Source organism: Alosa pseudoharengus, unplaced genomic scaffold (assembly GCF_046254945.1).
Source record: "Alosa pseudoharengus isolate Yale_2024_CS ecotype anadromous, Long Island Sound unplaced genomic scaffold, YU_APseudo_1.1 YU_APseudo_1.1_scf_8, whole genome shotgun sequence".
In the NCBI taxonomy this organism is placed as follows: Eukaryota; Metazoa; Chordata; class Actinopteri; order Clupeiformes; family Clupeidae; genus Alosa; species Alosa pseudoharengus.
The window spans coordinates 7,933,826-7,958,226 of record NW_027468870.1 but is presented as its reverse complement, the minus strand read 5'-3'; the positions used below and the strand labels follow the sequence as shown (position 1 = coordinate 7,958,226).

Sequence of the window (24,401 nt, the reverse complement as noted above, 5' to 3'; positions counted from 1 at the left end):
GGTGGCACTGGGCACAATGTCACTGAATGTGACAGTAAGAGATTTAGTTAGAGAAAGTTGTGTGACTCATATTCCTGTGGCTATATGATATACCACCCAGCTAGTTTGTGGTTTCCCGTAAGAGGAACTATTTTCATACCATCATTTAACAATTCATGTTTGACATTCTCATTTCTCTTAAAATACAATATCTTATGGTCATACTGTTGATTTAAGGGGGGGGGAGGGGGATTTCTTCTGTATAGAAAACTGAAACCCTCTAGTGAAATGAATGATGAGTGATGAAGGTCACAGTTAAATCAGTTCATTCCTGCCTGGGGCAATGGAGACACTCTGATGAGCTCATTTTGTTGACCAGTGCAGACATCAGTTTACACCACAAATAAGAGATAAGATAAGAATTTGGGATGATTACTTTTTTGAAGTCATGGTTGAGATAAGTAAGCTCATGTTATGGATCATTGATTTTTGCATTCAGGGGAATCAATATGCCAATCAAAACACCTTCTCTTGGGAACAATAGTCTACTGTATTAACCCAGGAATAGCCTTTGCTCTGTTCATTACTTCAGGCTGAGTAATATCAGATTTCATTGAAAATCCTGTTCTATTTGCCAAATATGTTTTTTTCCTCAAGCCTGGGCACCTACAATTGAGTTAAAGTTTAAGGTTTAAGTTTAAGGAATAAAAAATCATCTTTTGGACATTGATCTTAATGCCTTAATTTAAAAAATGACATAATGTTCTTTGTGAATGAATAATGTATCATAAATAAATAAATGTTCTTAAAATACAGGGGCTCATACATACTATTTTAAATGCTCATAGAGGCAGGCAGATTTTTTTTTTTTAAAGGTCAGTTATTTCATGGATCCAGGATACTATGCATCCTGATAAAGTTCTCTTGCCTTTGGAGTTAAAATAGCCCCATATCATATACACATCACATATACACATCACATACCCTTCACCATATCTCACGATTAGCATGGGGTAGGCCTACTTTCCATAAGATCATCTCTCAATGCAAATCAAATCTGTACTAGGCTAACTGAAATAAAACCATGTCAAAAGATGTTTTATTCCTCTTTTTAGTCAACTTCAGCATGTGTATGCTAAAGGTAAACATCTGGTTTCAACTGTATAGCTTCGAAGTTCCCTTTCACTAAAAATACGGTCCCTATATGCACTGATTTCAGTCCTCTCTAGCAGGGAAACACCAATCAAGTGTTGCCCTTTCAGTTAATTACATCAGCTATTAATAAGTGGACTAGTAATGTGCCGTCTTTATGGTAACAGAAGTTAAACTGAAGATACTATATTTGTACTTGACATTTTAATGTATTTAAGGGCTGAAATATATTAACTGATTTCAATTAACAAACAAAAGTATACATTCTTTAAAGAGTTATTATTATCAGTAAACGGAAAATGTATCTTTATTAAGTCACACAATCATATCAGCACTGGAGATAACAGTGTCAACAGTGGCAACCTATGCCAGGGAGGTGTCATTACGATATTCATTTAAAAATATGTATGCGCCCGTACCATGAGCGGGTCTGAGTGCCCACGGGGACCCAGGTTCCAGTCTGACCTGTGGTCATGTCCCGATCCCCCCCCATCTCTCTCTCTCCCACTTACTTCCTGTCTGTCTTCACTGTCCTGTCCAAATAAAGGCAAAAAGCCTAATATATATATATATATAATTGAGATGTCATTAAAATGTTGGCTTATTTTACCTGCTATTTTACCTTGCTATTTGAATTCCATGATCCTGCTCACACCCCTCTCGCCCATGGCGGTGCCCTGATGAGTGTCTGTTGTGTTGACCATCCACTAACGCGAAGAGGTCACACTTAAGACTCTTTTCCTCAGTGATCCCTCATTGGTGGAATGAGTTCATGTGCAGTGTTCTTGTGATAGTTTTGGGACTTTCAAGAAATGTTTAAAGTCTTATTTGTTCATGTTGCACTTCATTATCTTACATTAAATCAGAAACGTGTCATTGTTAAAACTTTAATACCTCTTTGGCTAAGGTAGACCGAGAACTGGACATTATTTGCAGCGGGTCAGGATAAGTGTGTAGGGACTGTCAAAGTAGCTGCTACAGTCTGTTCTTTTAGTCTAAAATCACTTTGTTGTTTGCGTTTCAACAATGTTTGGTCTCTGATTTATTGATGAAGGGGAATGTGTGGCTGTCTGTTGTGCTGCCTCTCCTAGTTACTGAGAATAAAATGTGTGACAAAATGATTTAAAAAAAGCTCACGATTTTGATTAAAACAAGTGCAGAATTTCATAAAATGAGCACATGATTAAGTAAAACCAGCTCACGATTTATAAAAACAAGCACATACAAAATCTCATTTAGACATGAGCTCTGGACAACCAGACTTCATAGCTTTCTCCTTGACTTCCTCTTACATCTATTCTCAATCACATTGACAGGTCAAGGGTAAGATAATGATTTACTGTTCCAGTTCCACTTTTGATGGCAAAAGTTTTCAGAAAATTTCAATATAATGTGATACCATGCCTTCATAATATGATGACCAGTTCAAGAGTTCAAGTCCTTTTGTTTATGTTTCAGTTCACTGTGGAAGCATTTAGGAATTAGTGAGAATTAGTGTGATGAAACAGTTACATTTCCTCTCAACCAGATCCTCATGTTAAAGGTTGTAATGTAACATGTGTTGGACGTTTACCTTATGGTCACATTGAGGTAGCAAGTTTATGCATGGTGGTTTGGTTTTATATGATATGGTAACTACTATCAGGCCAAAATAAAGCCAAAGCGGGTACTTCCCCATTCCATTGAGCTGTAGGACAGTCCACAAAAATAAAATGTTTTCTTAAACGTCACCTGCCATGGCCAGAAAGTCCACCTGGAGAGTGTTTCTTGCCACAACCCTCTGGGTTTGAGTAATAGCCACAGTTGTTTACAGAACAATAGAAGTTCCTTCTTTTACTGCTGGGATTTTCACACTCACATGTATAAAGCCTGCTTCTCCCTCCTCATGACAGAACAGTTGGACAAGCTGCATGAGCTTTTACAAGCATATCAAGGTAGGACAAGATACAAACAGTCTTTTTCTCTTAACAAAGTTTGGCTTTTTTATCTAACATTCTACTCTGTTGGTATTGTCTACCCAGATGAAGTTCATATCTGTTATCATCCTTTTCCTGACTTACTATAAGAGTTGTGAACCCACTGCAACATATCTGCCACCAAATGGTGACTATACTTTACTTACGTTTTCCCTTTTCCAGTAATTTGCTATATTTGCTTCATGTATATTGGGATTTTTAAAACATTTACATAGCAGTAATGGAATGATCAAAGAATGATTATATCTTTTGTGGGTTTTTGATGCTGACTTACATTTAAATTAATGGAGTGACCAAAGAATGATTATATCATTTGTGACTTTGATTCTCAATAACTTCAGTTTTTGAAAATTTAAATTATAATAATGGACCATAGAATGTATATATATTTTGTGAATTTGATTCTCACGTCATCCAACTGCTGAAGCCTAAATCTATTCTACCATACGCTGTTCACAGTGCTTCTTCTGCCAGTCACAGAAAATATGTCTGTGAATATCAACCTGATCTGTGGAGATCACAATGATGGTGATATCAGCTGGAAACTTAATGGGAATCCACTGAAAGAACATGGGAACCAAATCCAGATTACCGTGAAGTATTTCAAAGGAGGAAACTACAGCTGCCACAATAAGGCTGGGGACGTCCTCAACCACACGCTAGTGCTTCAGGAGGGAATAGGATACCGAAAGAGTATTCTGGTGGAAAATAACAGTTCAGGTAATGAGAGATGTAGAGGGAAGGAGGGTGGGGGGCAGCTGGGTCATCTTTATTAAAATAAATAAATGGACATATTATTATGGAATTATTGACATTAGTTGTTTTATATTTGTTTACATTTCCTTTCTAGAATATATTTCATGTACAGCAAAAAACTTTGATGGGAAGTTTCAGTGCTCTTGGACCTTTGATAAAGAACGACAATATGCCGAATTATTTCACTTCGCTATTGCTCGGTAAGGTTCAACCCATTCAAACATTATGTAAAACAGACTATCTCTATCGAATGCTGTAGTATTGTTGTTAGGTTATATGTAGTTTAATCAAATTACGTGAGTTTGTGAGTTACATTCCAAAACTAGTGACTTTTAGAGAGTTAACTGAACACTGTTGATGTTACTCTGCAGTGTTTCGGGAGACTCTGGAAATATTACATGCTCTTTGGGTGCGAATGGCAACACCCTGAGCTGTGAGGATGGAAAACACTGTCCATTTACTGAGGAGCCATGCAAGATCGACCTCTTCTTCTACTTCAGAAGCGAGTTCCGCTGTGAACAATACCAGCGCCACTTCTTCATCTCTGACATAGGTACGTCAAGTGTCCAAACCCTACTGCTCTGCTCTACTCTATGTGTGTGTGTGTGTGTGTGTGTATGTGATTTAAATATCATTATCTTATTATTTTTTTTCTTTAGAAGTAGGCCAGTAGATTTAAGGTGATTCCTTTTATTCCAACAGTGAAGCCAGATAAAATGATTATCAAAAAAGTGGGAGATCATACATTTGAGTGGGATTGCCCAGAAACATGGAGCAACCCAAACTCTTACTTTCAACTCCTCTACCAAGTGAAGGCGATTGACCCGAAAGATCCTTGTGAGAAAGACGGTCACAAAAACAAGGTGAGAGATATTACTAGATTGTCCAAAAATAAAATCTCCTTTCATATTAGTCAAGCAAATTCATCAGCCAAAACTAATGTAAAATATGACACAATCAACTTATTTTTCAGTTATGAGCTGGATTTGCTCCAAAACTGTGGAGTCCACTGTTTTCCCAGATGAATGAAACAGCTATTTATTGTGTTCATGGCAAACAACCCTAATAAACTTTTTTTGTTGTTTTTTTTTTTGTTCATAATATAGATCACCACATCTAATGACAAGAAATTTACAGTGAAGAAGAGAATGCAGGATAAGAATTACAGGCTCTGTGTCCGAGCCAAAGAAGAGGCATCTAACTCCAATTGGAGTGACTGGAACTCCTATCGTAAGTCACATTCGCAATAACACAGCAATACAAATCCTTCTGTGTCATGGATACACAATACTGCTATCTGTCTATACCAATGTACATCGATAATATCGTGCATCTCTATGCTGAGTGGAGATTGCATTTAGATTTAGTCATTTATGCTACATCTCTATCAACCATTGTATTTTTTGTGCCACAGTCCACAAGCAGACTCCTGACAACTGATCTCCTCTGTGACTAAAATCTAGAAATAATATTTGTGAGTATATCAACATACTACTATCAACTATAAGCTTTACCATAATGTCATGACACTGGACTGACTTAGGTTAACTGTATCGTAGACCATTTACATTCTAATTATGGTTTCCTTTCCCAGGAGGGAGAAGATGAAGATGATCACACTACTTTCTCTCCCAACACTGCAAGCCTTTTTGTTTTGCAAATATTAATTTGTATTAACTTATTTATTTATTTGTATATCTAAATATTGCTGTTATTTTATCAATAAAGTGTTGCTATAGCAATTATTTTATCTCCAGTTTCAGTAGTTTCAGATTCAGGATGAATTATTCTTAACTGAAATACAGAACCAAATTGTGTAATAAACCATGTCACACTGGTATATACTATAAAAAGTTTGACTTGTTTATTTACATTGAGGATATGTAATGCTTACACATTCATACATATTTCAAACATAACCATAATCATGTGACAAACATAAACATGTGATGATCCCAGATTAATCTGAGGTACGACCCTTTTGCAGCAGGGACATCTGCTTTTTTACACAGGTCTCATGTTGTATACAGGGAAGCAGGAAACCCATATCAGAAAACACAGAGCACACCGAAATGTCACTTTCACATGTAAATTCACCTAAATAAATATTAGTTAAATCGTAAGTGTAAACCAACAATGCAATGACAAATGTGACCCTTTAAGTAAGGTAGTTCCTTCTTTCAACATTTTCAGCCAAAGTATAATATTAAACTGCATTTTCATAAACCTTTCCCAATGTAACAACTCAAAATGAAATCATATTGAAGTTAAAGTACACTATCATATGAATCCATCTGGAGTTAAAGGCTCACTAGCCGACCCAAAACCCGTGGCCAGGGCACACAGGGGATGAATTATTGCTTCCTCATCAAACAGATTGGTAAAAACAAGAGTGCAAAGGTCTGAGGCATGCTCAAATTCCAAACAAACTCTTCAGGATGTTGTCAGTTTTTTCATGTTTGAGGAAAAACGGGAGTCCTGCAATATTAGCTGTAAGAGAGTCAAGAATGCCACGTGTTTCTGAATATGGCAAGTCACACTTAGGATGAAGTTGACACTTAAGTGTATGCAGCAATGCACATTGTACATACAAAGTGTGTTTTAAATAGTGTTTAGACATGATGTTGCTCTTCTCTTTTTCTTTTGCTCTTTTCTGAGTTCTTGAATGTTAAGAATGTTCACAGATATAGGAAACCTAACTGGAGTGAGCTGAAATTTCCACTACCACTTACAAAATAAACAATGCTTTCAAGTGAACACAGCTCAATTTGTGAAAGGCCAAACCTCAATATCTGAGTACCTCAGCTTTTAGTATCAACAAATGTAGATAAAAAATAAAGAATGTACCGCAGGGGATATATAAATCACTAAATAATTGTAAGCAGTCTGGCCTTATCCTGTTCTGTTGCACAATGCATGCAAAACAAACCTTTTGTGACCCAAGAAGCCCAGACAGTTTGACACTGCTTCAGGTTTGTTAGAAATACAATTATCCAAATGAATCAGTTATCCAATTATCCAAAAAGAGGTGTAAGTATGGACATGCAGTATATATTACCCACAATCCCACAGTCAATCTGCTTTTTCAGAAGTTTTTTTGGGATATTACCACAAAGATATTGTGATTGGTATTGCATATCAAGTCTATCAAAGACATGATCTATGCAAATGCCATAGGGAAATGTCACCACTGTATGTCTCAAAGGTATCTGAATAGACCTGTCAAACTGCTTAAGGACTTATGAGGCAAAATAGAACCCCAACATCTTGTTTAGTAACATAATGCATCCTCATATAGCTTATGCATAGCAGAGCCATAGGCCTTGATGCGACCCTTACGGCATAATGTAAACCAAACAGCAAAACTCATAATACCTTTAAATCTCATGTGCTTTAGGAGTCACCTAATCACAATGATCAGATGGGCTTGAGCAGGGAAGCTGCCATTGTGGAAACCCCAAAAGGCATTTCGCTAATATTTAAAGAGAAAAATGGGGATGAATCGCAGCACTTAATGAGTTACTTGTTCTCTCACTTTCAGGTGGAAAAAAAAACAGGATGTGTGCCAGACATCAATTAAATATTAGCTCAATATCAAATGAAGAAAGACTAAGAGGTCCTTTCTCCAACAAATGAATATACCATCTTCAAACATCATTTTGCTAATTTTAAGGAAATGTTGTTTCTGAAGATCCTAAACAGTTAATTACCAAAGTTTTTAAAACTTTGCATTTTTGCTTTTAGCATAAATGTTTTGAATGGTCATCCCTGGCATGACTTACCATGCCTAAGGTGAGTTGGCCTTGGAATGATTCACTGCTGTGAATTTTCAGAAACTCTTCACCAATGCAACTGGACCAGTGAGCTTCAGCCCAAATAAATTCAGCAAGGACTGCTTGCATACAAGTCCCTAATGCTGTTAACACTGTTGCAAAATCTAGGCATCAATTACAATACAAACACAATGTGCCATTGGGTGCCCTCGGTCCTGTACTATGGGTCCATTCACACCGTCTTAGCACAGAAACACCCCACATACAGCCTTGCCTGGCCTTACCAACTAGCATTACCAACAGTCATGGAAAGGTACAGGACCACGTAGAATAAGTGGAAGAAAATAAGTGTCTTTTGCCCACTGTGTTTTGAAAATGCAACGAAAAGTACATGGGTACACTTCAATCCCATTGAGAAAAGGTGACATGAAAATTGCCTAAAGTATAATCTCCATGGAGGAAACATAGTTCAGCAGATCCTTCAGCTAGACTACATTTTGGCTGTACCGATGCTGTGCATGCTATTCTGCTATTCAGCCATCACTAGCTTCAATTCCAGCACAATTCCACACCATACATACTCCCTGCCTCCACTATAATTCTGCAACCTGTGACATCCACACACAGGATGATAAAGAGCACACACACGCCAAGTGTGCACAACACAAAATGTCCATAAAGATGGAGGAAAATGAAGAAACGTATACAGAGAGATGAGAACAGAGCAACGTCATGCTTTTTGGGGTAGCAGTGTTATGCTGAGATGTAGCAGGCTGGGTGCTGAACAGTGCAGTGTTTTATAAGACTTATAAAGCTCACCTAAGCCACATAAAAGACCATGACGGAACAGAAGGAACAGAAGGGAAGAAACTAAAATGAGAGAAAAATGGGCTGTATAACCAGGAGCTATTTGGTGAGGGCTTCAGTGTCTTTCCAGGAGGCTGTCTTCACTGTTTCTTTGAGAGATACCTGCAGAGAAAAAGACACATACTGATCATCAAAAGTTTGTCAGAAGCTAATTCAGTGTAGGAATGCTTGTTCTGTATGTAACGTTACTGTATTAAACCAGGAGTAAGTGTAGGAATGCTTGTTCTGTATGTACTGTGTTATGAAGTGTTTTAGTGAGAAGGAACTGCTCACCGCTCCCAGTGTTTGTGATTGAGACCTGAGAAGTCTTCTAGCTTAGCAATCTCCCTCAGGTAATGTGACAATTTGTAGAGCTCCTTGTCTTTCTCGCGGTTTAAATGTGCCTTCATGAATGGACGAATCTAAGAATAAGCAAAAAGGGCAATCGAGACGTGACCTGAAGATTGAATGTGATAACACTACAGCAATAATCTAAATATTGGGTACCATTAAAACCAGTTTATTAATATATGAATGTAATTTGAAATAAATCAATTCCATTTTTCTATTTGTGGAACTTATACCTTCAGTCCATTTTGTGGGTTCATGAGGAAGTTCCTGCCGATGTCATCAAACATGATAGTGTTCTTCTTACTGTAAAACTCACTGTACTTCCCCCATATCACACCTAGAGGCTTTACCTAGGGAACAATCAATCAATAACACACTGATTTGACAGAGACAGAGACAGAAAAACTAGACGGATTTGGTGGGCCGGCCAGAGGGACAGGTTTACAGACCTCAACCACGCCCCTCTTGGGAGTGTGTACAGTGATCATGGCTGCGCTGTCGAGCATGAAGGTGATCTTATAGTTGGGGTTGTCAATCACACCTAGCTCCTAGGTTGCCAAAATAAGAAGAGAGAAATTAAACAAGTACATCCTGAAAGACTGACCCCCCCACTGGACGAATATTGAACCTAACTAAGAAGAAAGTTCATAAAAGACAGCAAATAAGAAAAAAAAATTGTTTGTGTTCATATTATATTGGCAAGACAATTCCTTGTCCATGAAGTCCACTGACCATTGTGTGTAATTTCTAGCTGCTCAATTTCCAATAGAAGTCATTTACAGCTGCTACTGTAAGCTAACTCATTTACAGACTACTGTTAGGAAACCAGCCAGCATGCTTTCACAACATGTACATCCTGGAAACATCGTTACTACATAGCACAGCCTTGTGGTCATAATCTGCAATGGATACCTTTTCAGAACACTCCGATACAGTTTCATTGGGAGGAAAATTCACAATTCAGATTAACTTACTTTCATCTTTGCATCAATCCATTTCATGCTTGTGGCCGCTAAACAGAAGATAAAAAAAACCCCAGCAAATATCAGTCTGAATCAAAATCTCAGAAGTGTAACAGAACTTCACACATTTCTGGTAAAACTGGATAAGAAATATACTTACACCAGATAACAATATCATAGTCTTCGTATGCAGAGGTGAGGAAGTCATGGAGGAAAGGCCTCATGAGTTCTTGCCCAGTCTCTGCACAGGACTTGTGATCTACATGAGGCAGAACACGCATATATACTTACTGCCACAAAGCGAAGCACTTCTTATTCGTTCCCATATCTAATGTCCTTACATAAAACAGATTCTCATAAGCTATTTCATAACTAAAACATCAGAAGGCTATTCATCATCCAGTGACATGAGTTATCTCTTTGGTAACTTGAGCCACATCAAAGGACTTACCAAACAAGGTGTAATCCACATCAAGTACCAGCAGACGCTTGCCTTCCCTCGGAGGGTTCAGCTCCTCCACTTTATAATCTTTTACCCTTCGAGCAATTTTGGCCAAGTTTTCCTCTCTACATTGAAGAGGAGTTGAAATGATATTATTTCAGGAGTCTCCCAAACATATACTAATATTTCAGTAAGATTTGTCTTTACTCAAATATTCATATTATATATATTTTCCCCCAATTCCCCACAAATATCATATTGACCACCACCTTGGACGTGACAATAAAAATCAAGGCAAATTTTGATTTCACATAAACCACTCTGCAAAGTTATGCTCAAATGTTTTAACAGTCTGTTATGATACCAACATGTTCTCTACTTCAATGACCTCCTCCTCAATATATTAAATGTTATGTTCAAATGTTTTAACAGTCTGCTATGATACCAACCTGTTCTCTACTTCAATGACCTCCTCCTCAATATCAAAATCGTTTACAACATCATCATTTTCTGGTGGAGGAGCCATGATGTCTTCCTTCATGATACAAAAATAGACACTTTAGATTGTTTACTGGCAAACAACGTACATAAGACCAGTAACTCAGACAAACAAGTATACAGACAGACAAATATAACCCTCACATGCTGATGATAATGTGTATTTGTTGAGCATCACAAAGATCTTTTTCTTGTTCTAACGGAAAATGTAGAGAAAAATGTTTCCAAACAACCTACCAGATTCTCCTCTCGACTGCCCATCATCATGATCTTTGTGTTAGGCTTCAGCTTCAGTGCTCCCAGCTTAACATCATCTTCAGCTGGTTTTCCTACAGTGCAGAACACATCATATAAAATATAACTATTCAAATTCAACAGGTTCCTTCCTCATAAGTTACACATACATGATGAATGAAACAAACAAACCCGTATTTATTGTTTTCTTGCAATGTACCCTAACTAGAACTAAAACCTTAGTCTAAAACTATTTCTGTTTCTATGCTTCTGTGTTAATATTTGAGGATACTGTGCAACGTTTTCCCCTTTGCCTCAGTGTGTCTGTATGTTTCCTTTTAAAACATTCTTTGTTTTGTGTGCACTTTGTATGTTGTTGATTGATGTAGCTTATTATTGATAGATTATTGAAGTAAAAAACTATTTGTGCCATTTTGAAAGTATTCTCACCTTGCAGCATTGCTTCATACATTTAAATACATTTATTAATTTAGCAGCTTAGTTAGGAATTACTACTGCATCTGTCAATACTATTACTAGAGGATAAGAGTGCAGACATTATAAGCACTAGTCAAAGTGTGGTAGGAGAGGAAAGTGGTAGAAGATGGAGGGGGAAGTGCCTGGTAAGTGCGCATCAGGTGTGTCAGGTTGTCAGAAGCGCTAGGAGAGAGGAGATATCCTTGGAAGAGTTGGGTCTTCAAGAGTTTTTCTCAGACAGAGAGGGACGCCTCTGCCCTGGTGGTATTTGGCAGGTCATATCACCATCGGGGGACCACAACTAAAAAGTCTGGATTGCCATGGGTGTAGGGGCGGCAGTGCCAGACGTTGCTTGGAAGAGTGCAGCGGCCGAGGGGTAACATAAGACCTTATGAGGGCACTTAAGTAAGTGGCCCAGCAATCACTTTGTATGCAAGCATCAGTGACTTGAATTTGATGAGGGCGGCTAAGGGAAGCCAGTGGAGCTCAATGAACAGCGGGGTAACGTGCCCTCTTTGGTTGATTGTAACGGTTTTACTGCACAAGCTGGGAGACCAGTAAAGAGGGCGTTGCAGTAGTCAAGGCATGAGATGACCATGGTCTGTACTAGGAGCTGAGTGGCGTGTTGGGATAGGTACGGTCTGACTGTCCTTATATTGAATAGTGTGAAGCGGCACGACCGGGCCACAGAGGCAACATGGTCAAAGAAGGTTAGCTGGTCATCAATCATGACACCTAAGTTGATGTTGTGATGTATGGTTTGTTTGGAAGGGAAGACCAGTAGTTCAGTCTTACAGAGGTTTAGTTGAAGGTGATGTTCTTTCATCCAAGCGAATATGTCAGAGAAACAATCTGAGATCTGCGCAGCAGACCGTGGCAGTGACATGCCAAGCCTTGTGCGAGTTGGCATACACAGCACAGCTTCAAGCATGTCTAAACCATGCACAATGCTGTTTTCAAACACATATGTTTCAAACATCTTACTTTTAACATACGATGTCATTAGTCTTACCTTTAAGCTTTAACCCTAGAAGTTTTTGTCGTTCTGGTAGGACACCTGTCAAACTCTTGATGGACTGCTTGAGATCCAATACTGTGTCCTCTTCAGACAAGGTGTTGATGGAATACTCCTGTCCACCCCATTTAATGATTACGGACACAGACATGTTGAAGTAACCTTAGGATGTCTGTGGATATATAGTAGCACAGAGTGCATGTTACCAAGGATAGGTCATGGATAGAGAATATATGTATCGCAATATACCGGCTATTCGGTGTGAATATATCATTATATATACCATATGCAAGGTTTTATTGTAACCATCAGCAATTGTACATTTTAAGTGCTTGCTTATGCTCTTCAATAGTGCCGTGATAGCAGCAACAATAAGACGAACCATTCCAGCTAGCTCACGAGCTATAAATAACGTTGACTGTACAACTTCACTGTCTTACCTACGTTATACCGTTATTGCATTTTTTTAAATCTCAAGCTGTATCGAGCGAATGTCAATGAATATTGTCAACAATTAAACACTAGCTCCATATGCATGATTCAGAGCAACTGGGGTTGTCATGATGCTTAATTTATGCTAGCTGTATTGCTAGCCAACTTATCACTAACGTTAGCTACAGTGGGTTACACGCTTGACTCTGGCAAGCCATCCTGCAATATAAAACGGGCAGGAATTACTGTTACATGGTGTCCTCCATGTTTAGCATATCTAACGCAAATGTCTGGTATGTAATTCATTGTGAATATGAATCATAACATGCATTACTTACAGAGAATGACACTCATTCGTTGATTAGTCAGCAGTTCTTCCTGTCTCCCAGTGATGCCTTGGTTTGTTTGTTACCATGCGCCTCCGCTTGCGACTTCCTGTGGATGGGGATGAAAAGCCTGGAACACCTTTACCTTTTCATTTTAAATCTAGCTTATCGTTCTTCTAGTTTCTCTGATTCTGGATATCAAATGTATAACGTTATATTTTTATATACTTCGGTCATCGGTCAAGATCATGTGAACACGTGCTGTGACTGCATAACGTTACATGTGGATAACTGACAAGCGCTTCACGCTTTTTACCTGGTTAATTTTGTATTGTTATTTAATACAGATAGATTTTTAGTCACTAGTTGTGCTTACGTTTATTATTAAATAATATTATTTATTACAATATTATTAAAATTATTGAAAAATAGACCAATCTCTGATTGGCTACATTCTTTCCGGATACTGTTTGACGTCATCTTCCTTGAATTTACCGCGGAATTCGATTCAGGCGGATTTTGTAGCTCCAGGTCAGTGAGAGGCGCCAACACAGTAGTGTTTCTTCAGTTGTTGACAAGTTATTCAAAGCGGTATATTTTTGTCTTGGAGGGAGACGCATAAACGTCTTATGTTTTTGCATCAAATTTTATTTGACTTTTAAGTGGTAACGTTCTGTAACGTTTTGTGAAATATTTGCCATGGCTACACCTCCCAAGAGAATGTGTTCCAGTCCAGCTTTTAACAACAGTTTCGAGAAAAGAAACAAAAAAATATCGATCGAAGGAAACATCGGTGAGTTTTCTGTTTGAACTCCAAATTGTCTTGCAGTTGTCTGATTTAATGCAATGTTAACATTAACTTAACGTTACCTAAGCTAGCCTCTGCCCGTAACTTATGTCTCAAGTCAAATGACACTTAGCAGCTAACGATAAATTAACTGGTTCTAATTTGATGCAACATAAACTCTGCATGGTTTTGACATTACATGATCATGGCAACAATATGATAGGACAAATATTTGGAGTCCCCAGATTTAGATAGTTGAGGTTAACGTTAACGTAGATTACTTAAGTCCACGCGCCTAACGTAACGTTACCTACAGACAAATCCGAAATGGTGCTAACGTTAGCTACCTAACCTTCGCCTACTTACTAACGTTACATTTGTCTCCTGTCCCGTTTAGCTACTCTTGTTTTTGGATGTTGAGAGAGTAATAAAATCAAGTAAAAATCACTAGTGTGATTAAGACAGCTGTTGTGTAATGAGTTTAACTTTACTGACGTTAGAGAAGAATCAGCAAAATCCAGATTGGCGCCAAAAGATCTTTGGACACAACACATTAAACAGAGGGACATATGGAGCAATTTACAACATACAATGAGCTTAACGTTAGATGAATGTGATCTTTAAGGCTTAAAAAACACATTTAACAACTTGTTGACTTCAATGTTATTGTAACAATAGTAGCGAAGACAAAAGCGCGAGGTCGTAAGCTGTGTTTAGTTGGAACACAGTGTACTGTCCCTGCGCAAAGGTCCATGGTTTCATTGACAATGAATCATAGCATGCTACTCCATAAACGGATACAACAAACAAATAAGTGCATTTGTAATATTTAAGCTGTCTGTCAATAATCTGCATATGTTTTTTAGTCAGTCTCATTTGAGTGTGAGTGTTTACATCTTTAAAGGGCATTTTGTCGTCTCATTCTGAAGGAGGAATCTCCACTTCAGTTTCATTTAGATACAGCAGCCTTCCCACCTACCTATATTTTGATGGTTTTAACAGAGGAGTATGTTATAATTCATAGCTTGATTTATGTAACATTTTATCCCCTCAAAATAAAGCAAACGTGGGTTTCTTCCCCCTGACAACTTACTGTATTTTTCAAATCATGGAATGATAAAGGTATCCAAAATTACTTCTGTGAAAACATTTCTACCTGGTATGTCAACAAAAATGCATAAATGTACATGAAGTTTGAATTGGACTGAAATAAAATGTTCATGTATACATAGACAAACAGTTAACTGATGCAAGCATCATGATGTTTATTGTGAATGCTAATTAAACATGAAATCAACTGAAGTAATAATTTCCCATTTGCCCACAGCGGCTGGTAAGTCCACGTTTGTGCGGCTGCTGGAGAGGGCTTCAGATGAATGGGAGGTCATTCCAGAGCCTATTGCTAAATGGTGCAACGTGCAGACAACAGAGAACGAGTACGAGGTAATGACCCTGGATATGTGAGAACAGGGAATCCCTTTACAGATATAGTAACCAGTCTAACTCCCATTCTCTCTTATTCATGACCACATTCAGGAGCTCAGCACTTCACAGAAAAGTGGTGGCAATCTGCTGCAGATGCTCTATGACAAACCCAGCCGTTGGTCGTACACCTTCCAGACCTACGCTTGTCTCAGCCGAGTGCGCTCCCAGCTCCAGCCCCCCTCAGCCAAGCTGCGACAAGCCGACCACCCTGTCCAGTTCTACGAGCGCTCCGTCTACAGTGATCGGTGTGTAGCCTTGACTTTTGGTACAGTGGGACACAGTGCTCTAAGTGTTTTTTGTCATTAAATAGACATAGAAATACAGAGATGTCGAGGTGACCTGGAGTGGTCAAGTTGCAGTGTGAGTTTTTCCATATCAATTTAACACAAATAATATTGAATTCGACACGATGGTCTCTGTGATTTCCACTCACAGCGAGAATGGTAATTTTGGTTTCAACTTTGACCCTTCTGGAAGGACATGGGATGCAAACCCAATTTTTCTATTTGTGGCAATTGTATGCCATCCTGTTTACAGCTTAAGTGTAACATCTACCTTGTCTATTTTTTCGTCCCTGTAGACTAGAGCATGTCCAAAAAAAAGTAGCTAACTTCAGGAGCTTTAATGGTCACTTAGGTCAGGTGCTACAGGACTGAACATTAACATGATACAGATGAGATATTGAGGTAGAGTATTAGGACATGCGTGACCCCCCATGACCTTGAGTACCTAATTGTGGTGGACTGCCAAACAGGTTAAAAATGCTCGTCAAAATGTGCCTAGATTAATGATACTGATGTAATTCCATAGCTACATTGAACATTTTGAGTATTATTGCAGTCTATGTAAAACATACATGCCTTAATGCTGTTGTTTGGACCAGTGTTGTAGTCAAGTCACTATGCCTCGAGTCCGAGTCTAGGTTCGAGTCCCCAGTGTTCAAGTCCAAGTCATAAAAAAAAATTCCAAGTCAAGTCCTGAGTCGAGTCCACTACTCATCCGAGTCAAGTCCGAGTCGAGTCACTATTGATCCACGTCGAGTCCGAGTCGAGTCCCTATTGATCAAGTCGAGTCCAAGTCCAGAACTAAAGTAAGCATAGCCTACATGTCATTCCATTTTTTCCCATTGCAGATGAAATCCTTAAAAGCAAAAGCAAAACGGAAAATCTTCTGTCTCCAAGCAGGGGTGCCATCACTTGTGTGAAAGTAGTATTGCCAAATTTCTTGCCAAACCCAATGTGTTGTATTTATTATATCGGAGAGAATACCATACCATAGCCATACCATAGCCTATAGGCCTACTCATAATAAATGAGCAATCCACATCCCAATCATACAGGCCATTAAGTCACATTATGCTGTTACTGACTGCTGACAATTGTATAGGCAGTGTTGTAGAAGTTCATACTTCACAAGAGCTAGATGGACATTGGAGTAAGCCTATTTTGTAAGAGGTGTGGATCATAAAAGGGGCATAACATTTTTTTTCTTGGGTTCCGGTTTCCGACCGACCCTGTCAATTTATGTGCGACCCAAATTTATTTTATGAGCTTGGGGAAGAAATATCACTAAATCGTCTAGGCTACATTAAATAAATCTACAAATAAAAGGCGAACTATAATTACATTATTTACCCCTTGCGTTATGTATAGGAATGAGCGTATTCTCTCTTTTACAAAGTAGCCTATGCACAGCTGTTCACGAAGATGATTGTTTTCGTCACTTACCAAGGCACTCGCAATTTTGTCCAAACACCGCAACTTTTTCGCAAATTTGACCAATCATCGTTGTTTCACCGTGAAATTTCACCTACCACAACAGTCCCTCGCGCAGAATATTGAGCCAGATGGCACACTTACTTCTGCACCTTCTGCATATGACACCAAAGACTGCCCTAACGTGTTCGTTCCTCTGCAGTTTTGATGACAATAAATAGAAGGCTAATGTTAATAATCTGCTTACTTGCATGTCTCAACCTGGTGTTGCTAACCTACCTAGGCTATGAAAGTAAGTAAGCCTACTTGGTTTACTGACATTTGAGTAGGCTATGCAACCCATTGGCAAACGTTTACCTGGATATGTCCTTTTAGCTTATGTCATGTTTGCTAGCTTGTGGGCTTAGTTTGAGTAGTGCTACCAAAATCATAGACATTAATAAAATTGCAAGACATTTACCTCTTCTATGATCCAAGAATGATTTCATTTGAGTTGTTTTTTTAACATTTATTTTAACTAATGACATAGAAGACATTCCCAATTGCATCCACATATCGTAATGCACTATGCAAAAAGTGATTTACACTCGTAGCCGAACACAGTGAGATGCAAGCCTTCCAATCCACTCAGAAATGTAAATAGGCTACTCTCACGTCCTTAAAGGCGAAGGCAGTCAATTAGACGTACACCACCAATGTAATGACATTAAACAGAAGTGTAGTCAAGTAGTTTAAATCAATATGAAATTACTAGATACTCACTTGCTATTAGTAATTGTGCAGGCCACAGACTATGAATTAAAAAGATATGAACTTAATATGAATTACAAAATATATGAATGTATTGAAACGTATGACATGATGCCATCTCTTTAGGTGACTGTCTTTTTTGGACAGTTCTACGAAAGGTTATACTGCTTTGTGAATTACCTCAGTCAAAGCATTTTCACAAATAAAGTAGGCCTACTTTGATTTTCTGTAATCCCTACTGTTTACCTTTGATTATCCTTTTTTAATAAGCATCAAGATGATCAGTGTGATTTTGGTCTTACTAACCTTAATTGCCCAACATTTAATTTTTTTGCAATTTTCACATCCTCCCACAATTTCTCCACAAGAAACAGGTAAAAACACCGCAACTTCCATCCAGGCATTTTAGGTCGCAACAGTCTCAAAAAACCTCGCGAAATCCTGGAGGCCACTGGGGGAAAAAATAAAAAATTCCCTACCGACCCATGGCCTGACAACCAACAGGAACCAAACCTTTTTTTTTTTATGCCAGGGCCTCCCCAGGGCATTTTTTAAAAAAATTCTGGGTGTTAAATAGCCTACACAATTTTAGCGCAGTTTTGGAGGGACAGAAAAAGAGCAGGGTCTGTCTTGGTAGCTTCTTTCTGACTCCCGTGACGTGAACACTGGCTACCTGCAACTGCATAATGTTATCACTTCACTGACACTATGGAGACATACTTCACGTCAACAATAGAGATGAAAACTAGCTTTCGGTTAACGGAGATGCAGATCATCTGCCTAATTAATTTCTTTGTGCAACAGGCCACATTCTACGTTCATTTCAGCGAGATGAGTGAAATAAATGTTTTTTTAAGCTGCCATCACCATAGGCTACTATTTGCTACGATATTCACCTGTTAGAAATAGAACAAGTTGCTATTTATTTTTTTTTTCGTGCAGTGGATTAGGCTATCAAATCGCTCGTTTGAACAGTAACAGTAATCCACTTCATTCGTGGTTTTAAATATAGTTTTTTCTGGCCTACCCACAAGAGGTTCAGTTTGTCAGTTTCACTTGCACAGACACGTAGGCCTAAATTGACACTCTACATGGACACTCTACTAGCCCATTTAGGCCTAAAACGCCTGGAAAAAATGCCTGTAAAACCTAAGGGTGATTTCAGAAAACCCCCTAAAACCTGAAGTTTTTCTGGAAATTCAGCAATTGTGTCAACGCCTACTTAATGATTGATTTCTCAGCCTCTGTAGCAGATAGGAACAAAATTTAAAAAGTATTTGAGAGCTTATACCTGTGGCTTTGCTAAGAAATTGGGTTTATTCAGTTACACCTTCACAAAAATAAAACATGTAATGTGTCAGTGCAGGAACAGCACTATTTTATCAGAAACCAGTGCATTTTTTACAGCTTGTCATTCTGGTTGACATCTACTGCCTGGTTATATGTATTATTGGTATGTTCAGAAATTACTGATAGGCCTACACAAGCTGAAATAGTTTCAAAAAGTGTAACTGTGTTTATTATATTACAAAAACATAGGCAAATTGGGGCCACCACCACCTTGACACTTATCAGTAATAATGAATACTGTGTGATTATTCACAGTAGTGGTGACCCTAGTCTCTGCTCAACCCTCCATACACACACAAAATGATGGCTTGTCATGTTTCTATTTAATATTTTGAATTCATAAACTTTATATATTTTGTTAGTATTTTATGATCTGCATAATTACTTATAGCTAAAAATATTCAGTAATTTGAATACATATTGATTTTTAAACTATTGCACTTGTCTTTAATGACATTACAGTGGTGATAGGTAGGTCTAATTGAGTGCCTGTCACTTTGAGAAAAAACGTGAAAGTAATTAGCTTTCATTCTCAATTCCATAGCCTAGGTAGGTTACCGTGGCATTGTGTGTTGTCCCATTGACTTGGTCATGTTTAACGGGCTATGTGCTTATAGCTTACCCTACCATAACTTGGAGTTCGCTATTTCTGTTATTTTGATCCAATGAGTGAGACCTAGAAAGTGCTCAAAATAAAACTTTACGGTATTCTCTTGATAACGTTAGTGAAATGGATTTAATGTGAACGTGCACATAAAAAGACGCAGAGTGGCTACATAATACAGCGCACGTTTTGCAGTGATGTTCCGCCTTTTAAAAGCAGGTGTAGCCTAATCCGAATCGGGGTTAAATCCATCAATTAGACAAACAGAATCAGTAGGGTACAAGTTTTGTAGCCTACCAGGGCTATGTCAAAAGCAGGCAACATTAGGGAGGGGAGAGCGCGCTCAAAGTCATCAGCAATAATGTCATCGAAGCCGAGAATCTCCTCAAAATCATACCTTCCGAAATCTCCTCGCTATCAAAGTCCTCCATAACCTGGCCCTAGCCAGATGAATTTCGCTCCGCCTAGCTCCACTCATCCATCTGGAACCGATCCATTGAAGTGTTGCTTCAGAAGGCTGGACCTAATCAAAAAATGCTTGCATATGATTGAATAAGCCACTTGTCCGTCATCTATTGACGTGCTACTTCAACCACTCACATCGAAGCCAACCCGTGACGCTGATAACAGTCTCACAGTCGCTTCTACGCTATGTCACATCTATGAAACTCCCGCCCTGCGTCCTGATTGGCTAAACCATAAAGTTGGTTGGAGAAATCACTCTCAATGGAAGAGGTTCCAGATGGATGGAGTGAAGCTAGGCGGAGCTAAGCGGAACGACATTCATCTGGCTAGGGCCAGGTTAAGTCCTCCATGCTTTGCTCGAAGAAATTTCAAAACAATGTCACGAGGAACATGACGACACTCCCTCGTGTCTATTCTGATGCATTTCATTGGCCCAGAGGCCGATAATTGGTGCAAAAAAAACCTTATACGCGGAAATCGACGTATACGCTTTCCCGGCCTCAATGGTAGAATTACGCAACAGCGCTCCCGGCTTTAATGGTAGAAATGCGCCAATGCTTTCCCGGCCTAAATGGGCTAGGCACTTTAATGTTATTCTTCTATATTTTATGACACCAAAATTAAGAAGTAGGCCTATGCTATATCTTGATCGGGAAAACTTTTAGTTTATTTTTCTTTCATCCGATAATAGCCTTCTGCAAATTAACAGACAGAAGCACGCCAGGGCACGCCCCAAATGAAAATGAATGAATGGAACCTCGCTTCTCGCGTCAGTCAGGAAAAACAATGTTCACCAAGTCACGATGATCAGCTATCCAGTGTGTGATGTTTAGCCTAGGCTGAGTCTAATCTTAGGTAATGTCATGTCATGTATGAGAACTAATATTGCCTGGCAATACTACATTGAAATAGCGGTGGCTATGTCTCCAGGCATTTTGGGGTTAAAGTTAACGTTAGTTTTCTTTGCATGTGAAGATGATGTGACTTGCGGTGTATGACATGAAGCAGTAGCCTAACTTGAACTCAAATTAAGTATTACAAATAATTTAGATATTAAAATCATATACCGCTAGCAAATTATAGCCTAATGACATACTACAATTATAGCCTTATGATCTATTACAAAAAAAAGTCGAGTCCTCGACGAGTCATCGCGAGTGCGAATGCACGAGTCCAAGTTCGAGTCATTGTTGTATGTCTAGAGTCATTGAACAACATCAGTGCAGCATACACTGCCATTGTGAGTGTTTCCTTGGTGTCTCATTTATTTGCCTTTACTCAATTATTATTGCTTAAGGATTTAAGGGTTGTATCAGCGATTTCAGGCCCAAAAAACTTAAATGATCATTCATCTTTCCTAACTATCCGCTATCTGCCTGCCCCATAAGCAGGCCGTCAAAAAAACCTGTCTCTGTAGGCAGCCTAGGTTCCGAGATCTGTACACAAAAACAATTGCTACCAACAAGGGTTGGCAACCCCTCAAAATAAAGGCAAAATAAAGTGTTTCAACCAATAACCGACGAGATGCTTTTAGGAAAGTTTTAATTGCACAGGAGGGGGAGGGAGTAGCGAGCTAGCTCTGTTTTGTTTGAACATCAACAGAAGTGACGTATCTCCGCTATCGCTGATACAACCTTTAACCTCTGGCTTTATTTTGTTGTTATTACAGTTATGTGTTTGCTTCCAATCTATTTGAGTCTGGGGACTTAAACGAGACTGAATATGCCATCTATCAAGACTGGCACAGTTGGCTGCTTTCACAGTTTGAGGCTGAAATTGAGTTGGATGCCATGATTTACCTGCGGGCAGACCCAGAGGTTAGTAAACAACCCAAAATTAAATGTTTGTGTTGATGAAACCTTTATTAAATTCCAGCATTCAAGATGCTATTTGTAAGTTGTCTATGACTGCATGCTCTTTAGAAACAATGACATGGCACAGAAATTCCCTCTCTCTGTTATTGTACTTTATCATATCCTGTACCCAGGCCATGTAGAACGTGTTACTAATGAAAGACACATTTATATTGTAGAAATGTATGCAGCGATTACACACACGAGGGCGTGAAGAGGAACAGGGAATTCCGCTCGAGTATTTGGAGAAACTTCATTACAAGCATGAGTGCTGGCTCCACCACCGAACTACACAGTATGTGGTCACTTCCCTATTCTGCCAAGTGTAATGCTGAACTGTGACTAGTAATGAAAGAACAAGTAGTTTTTTGGCACCAAATTATTTGATTAGTTGACTGTGTGGTGGGTATATAAATCAATAATGATGCAAATATGACCACATGGCATCAAAATGAATTTAAAGATAAAGCTGTCTAGGAACATTTCTTGAAAACTGTTAAGATGTCTTAATATGCTTTAAGAGGATGTGAAGCAGATAGTGAATATTTTACTGTTATTTTCGTTTTTTGTCTTTGGTTGTATTCACAAAGTTGTGCCTCACTCTCTCCTCAGAATGGATTTTGAATACCTCAAGGACATCCCAATTTTGGTGTTGGATGTAAATGAAGACTTCAAAAATGACAGAATTAAACAGGAGGCAGTTATAGATAAGGTATGTATGAGGGTCTTCTCTTACATGTTGGTAACCTTGCTTAGTCCAACATCAGAATGATGTTTGTTTACGTGTGTACTAATTCATTTATTACAAAGAGTTTAAAATCATGCTGGATCTGTAGCCAAGTGTGATTGCTAAAAAATGAAGCAATACCACTGCACTGTTTCCCAAAAGGACATTGGTCAACAAAGCGAAATGCATATAACAAAACGTTACATGGGTCCGAAGCCTTGTATTACAGGACAGCTGTCCCTTTTTACATGTGACTTGCTAATTCCTATATATTAATACATAAAGATAAAGCAATTTGTTTTATGTTGCTGCCATGGACAAGTTAGTAAAGAACACAGTATTTGTTGCATCATTAACCACATTGTTAGGCACACATTTGGGTATTTTACAGCAATGTGGACCTGGAGGTAACTTGTAGCAACTGAATATACATTTTCCTCCAATGCTACTGACATTATTTCTTAACTTGACCATTTTTAAGGTGATGGTGGGCATGTTTAAAAAGCAGGCTGTTTCATTGTATGATTATGGTATAAATATGGTCAGTAGTTGCTATGGCATGATATGGGTTTTTGTAGCTAACCTGCTGTTTCTGTCTTTCTGCAGGTCAAGGAGTTTTTGTCTACGGTGTGAAAATATCTGGAACATTTTAGAGACATAATTCTGAACTGACTGGTACTTGGATGCTGCCAGCTGTACATAATCTGCACCACCATAAATGCTATTTACAACAAATATGAAAAAGCCAGTTAACATTATATTCATTCACACAAATAATTGCCGAGTGAACCTCGGCATCAGCTGTCATAACTAGGTCATGTGGGAAAGGGAAAGACTTTTTTAAAATAAGAATTTTAAATATTGGTTACTAATCAATAGAAATGCATTTCCAAAACATTTTTTTTTTTAACTGTGTGCTTTTTATATTGTAATTGACAAATATGTGAGAATGGGTCCGCAGGATTGTGTGGTTCTGCCTCCAATGTTTGTATAGTTATTTATATAAACATTGTTGAATGTTTCAGGTCTTTGAACTCTGAGAGGCAGTCAATTTCAGTGTCCATAATTGTGTGAAATTGGGTGTCACCAAGGGGGGGCAGTATACAGCATTTCTGGCATTATGTGGTTGGGCCTCTGATTCTACTTATTCAACCTCCTGATGTCCAGCTAGTGGGTCACTTGTTGACTTATCTTTTCTTGTCCAGGAAAATGAACTGCTACATATCATAGATTCCAGCACATCAGGTTCAGTGGATAATTTAGAATCTAATTTAATGCCTTAGTTTCCACTGGAGTGGGAAGCTGAGTGCTGTGGCGGCTATTGAGATTTTGATATGGATTTGTGTGTAAATATTTGTGTCAGTTCAATAAATTAAAGTGTGAATCTACCATATAGTTAAACTTTTTTTTTTCAGCAGAGCACTGGGCTACCTTCTGCCACTTGCT

General features: G+C 38.5%; 3 protein-coding genes across 3 annotated transcripts; 2 read left to right on the top strand and 1 right to left on the bottom strand.

The window, feature by feature from the left end:
• The first annotated feature begins 2,980 nt into the window (after nt 1–2,980).
• il12bb (interleukin 12B, b) lies at nt 2,981–5,607 on the top strand. Its single transcript, XM_076273886.1, has 9 exons — nt 2,981–3,065; nt 3,153–3,234; nt 3,567–3,827; nt 3,958–4,063; nt 4,235–4,416; nt 4,566–4,726; nt 4,970–5,093; nt 5,278–5,337; nt 5,458–5,607. Exons 1-8 carry the CDS (start codon nt 3,042–3,044, stop codon nt 5,301–5,303), a joined length of 966 nt encoding a protein of 321 aa, XP_076130001.1. The 5' UTR covers nt 2,981–3,041; the 3' UTR covers nt 5,304–5,337; nt 5,458–5,607.
• Nucleotides 5,608–5,705: 98 nt separating this feature from the next.
• On the bottom strand, nt 5,706–13,483 carry ublcp1 (ubiquitin-like domain containing CTD phosphatase 1). The gene is made up of 11 exons (XM_076273887.1): nt 13,232–13,483; nt 12,459–12,633; nt 10,973–11,064; nt 10,687–10,772; nt 10,247–10,362; nt 9,956–10,054; nt 9,808–9,845; nt 9,283–9,381; nt 9,067–9,183; nt 8,777–8,904; nt 5,706–8,605 (listed from the first exon to the last, which is right to left on the bottom strand). The coding sequence occupies exons 2-11, from the start codon at nt 12,610–12,612 to the stop codon at nt 8,584–8,586; spliced, it is 951 nt and encodes a 316-aa protein (XP_076130002.1). The 5' UTR covers nt 12,613–12,633; nt 13,232–13,483; the 3' UTR covers nt 5,706–8,583.
• A 229-nt stretch (nt 13,484–13,712) lies between these two features.
• LOC143112251 (deoxycytidine kinase 2) lies at nt 13,713–24,343 on the top strand. The gene is made up of 7 exons (XM_076274506.1): nt 13,713–14,012; nt 15,334–15,449; nt 15,543–15,736; nt 22,045–22,192; nt 22,408–22,523; nt 22,841–22,940; nt 23,562–24,343. Exons 1-7 carry the CDS (start codon nt 13,919–13,921, stop codon nt 23,586–23,588), a joined length of 795 nt encoding a protein of 264 aa, XP_076130621.1. The 5' UTR covers nt 13,713–13,918; the 3' UTR covers nt 23,589–24,343.
• Nucleotides 24,344–24,401: the final 58 nt, after the last annotated feature.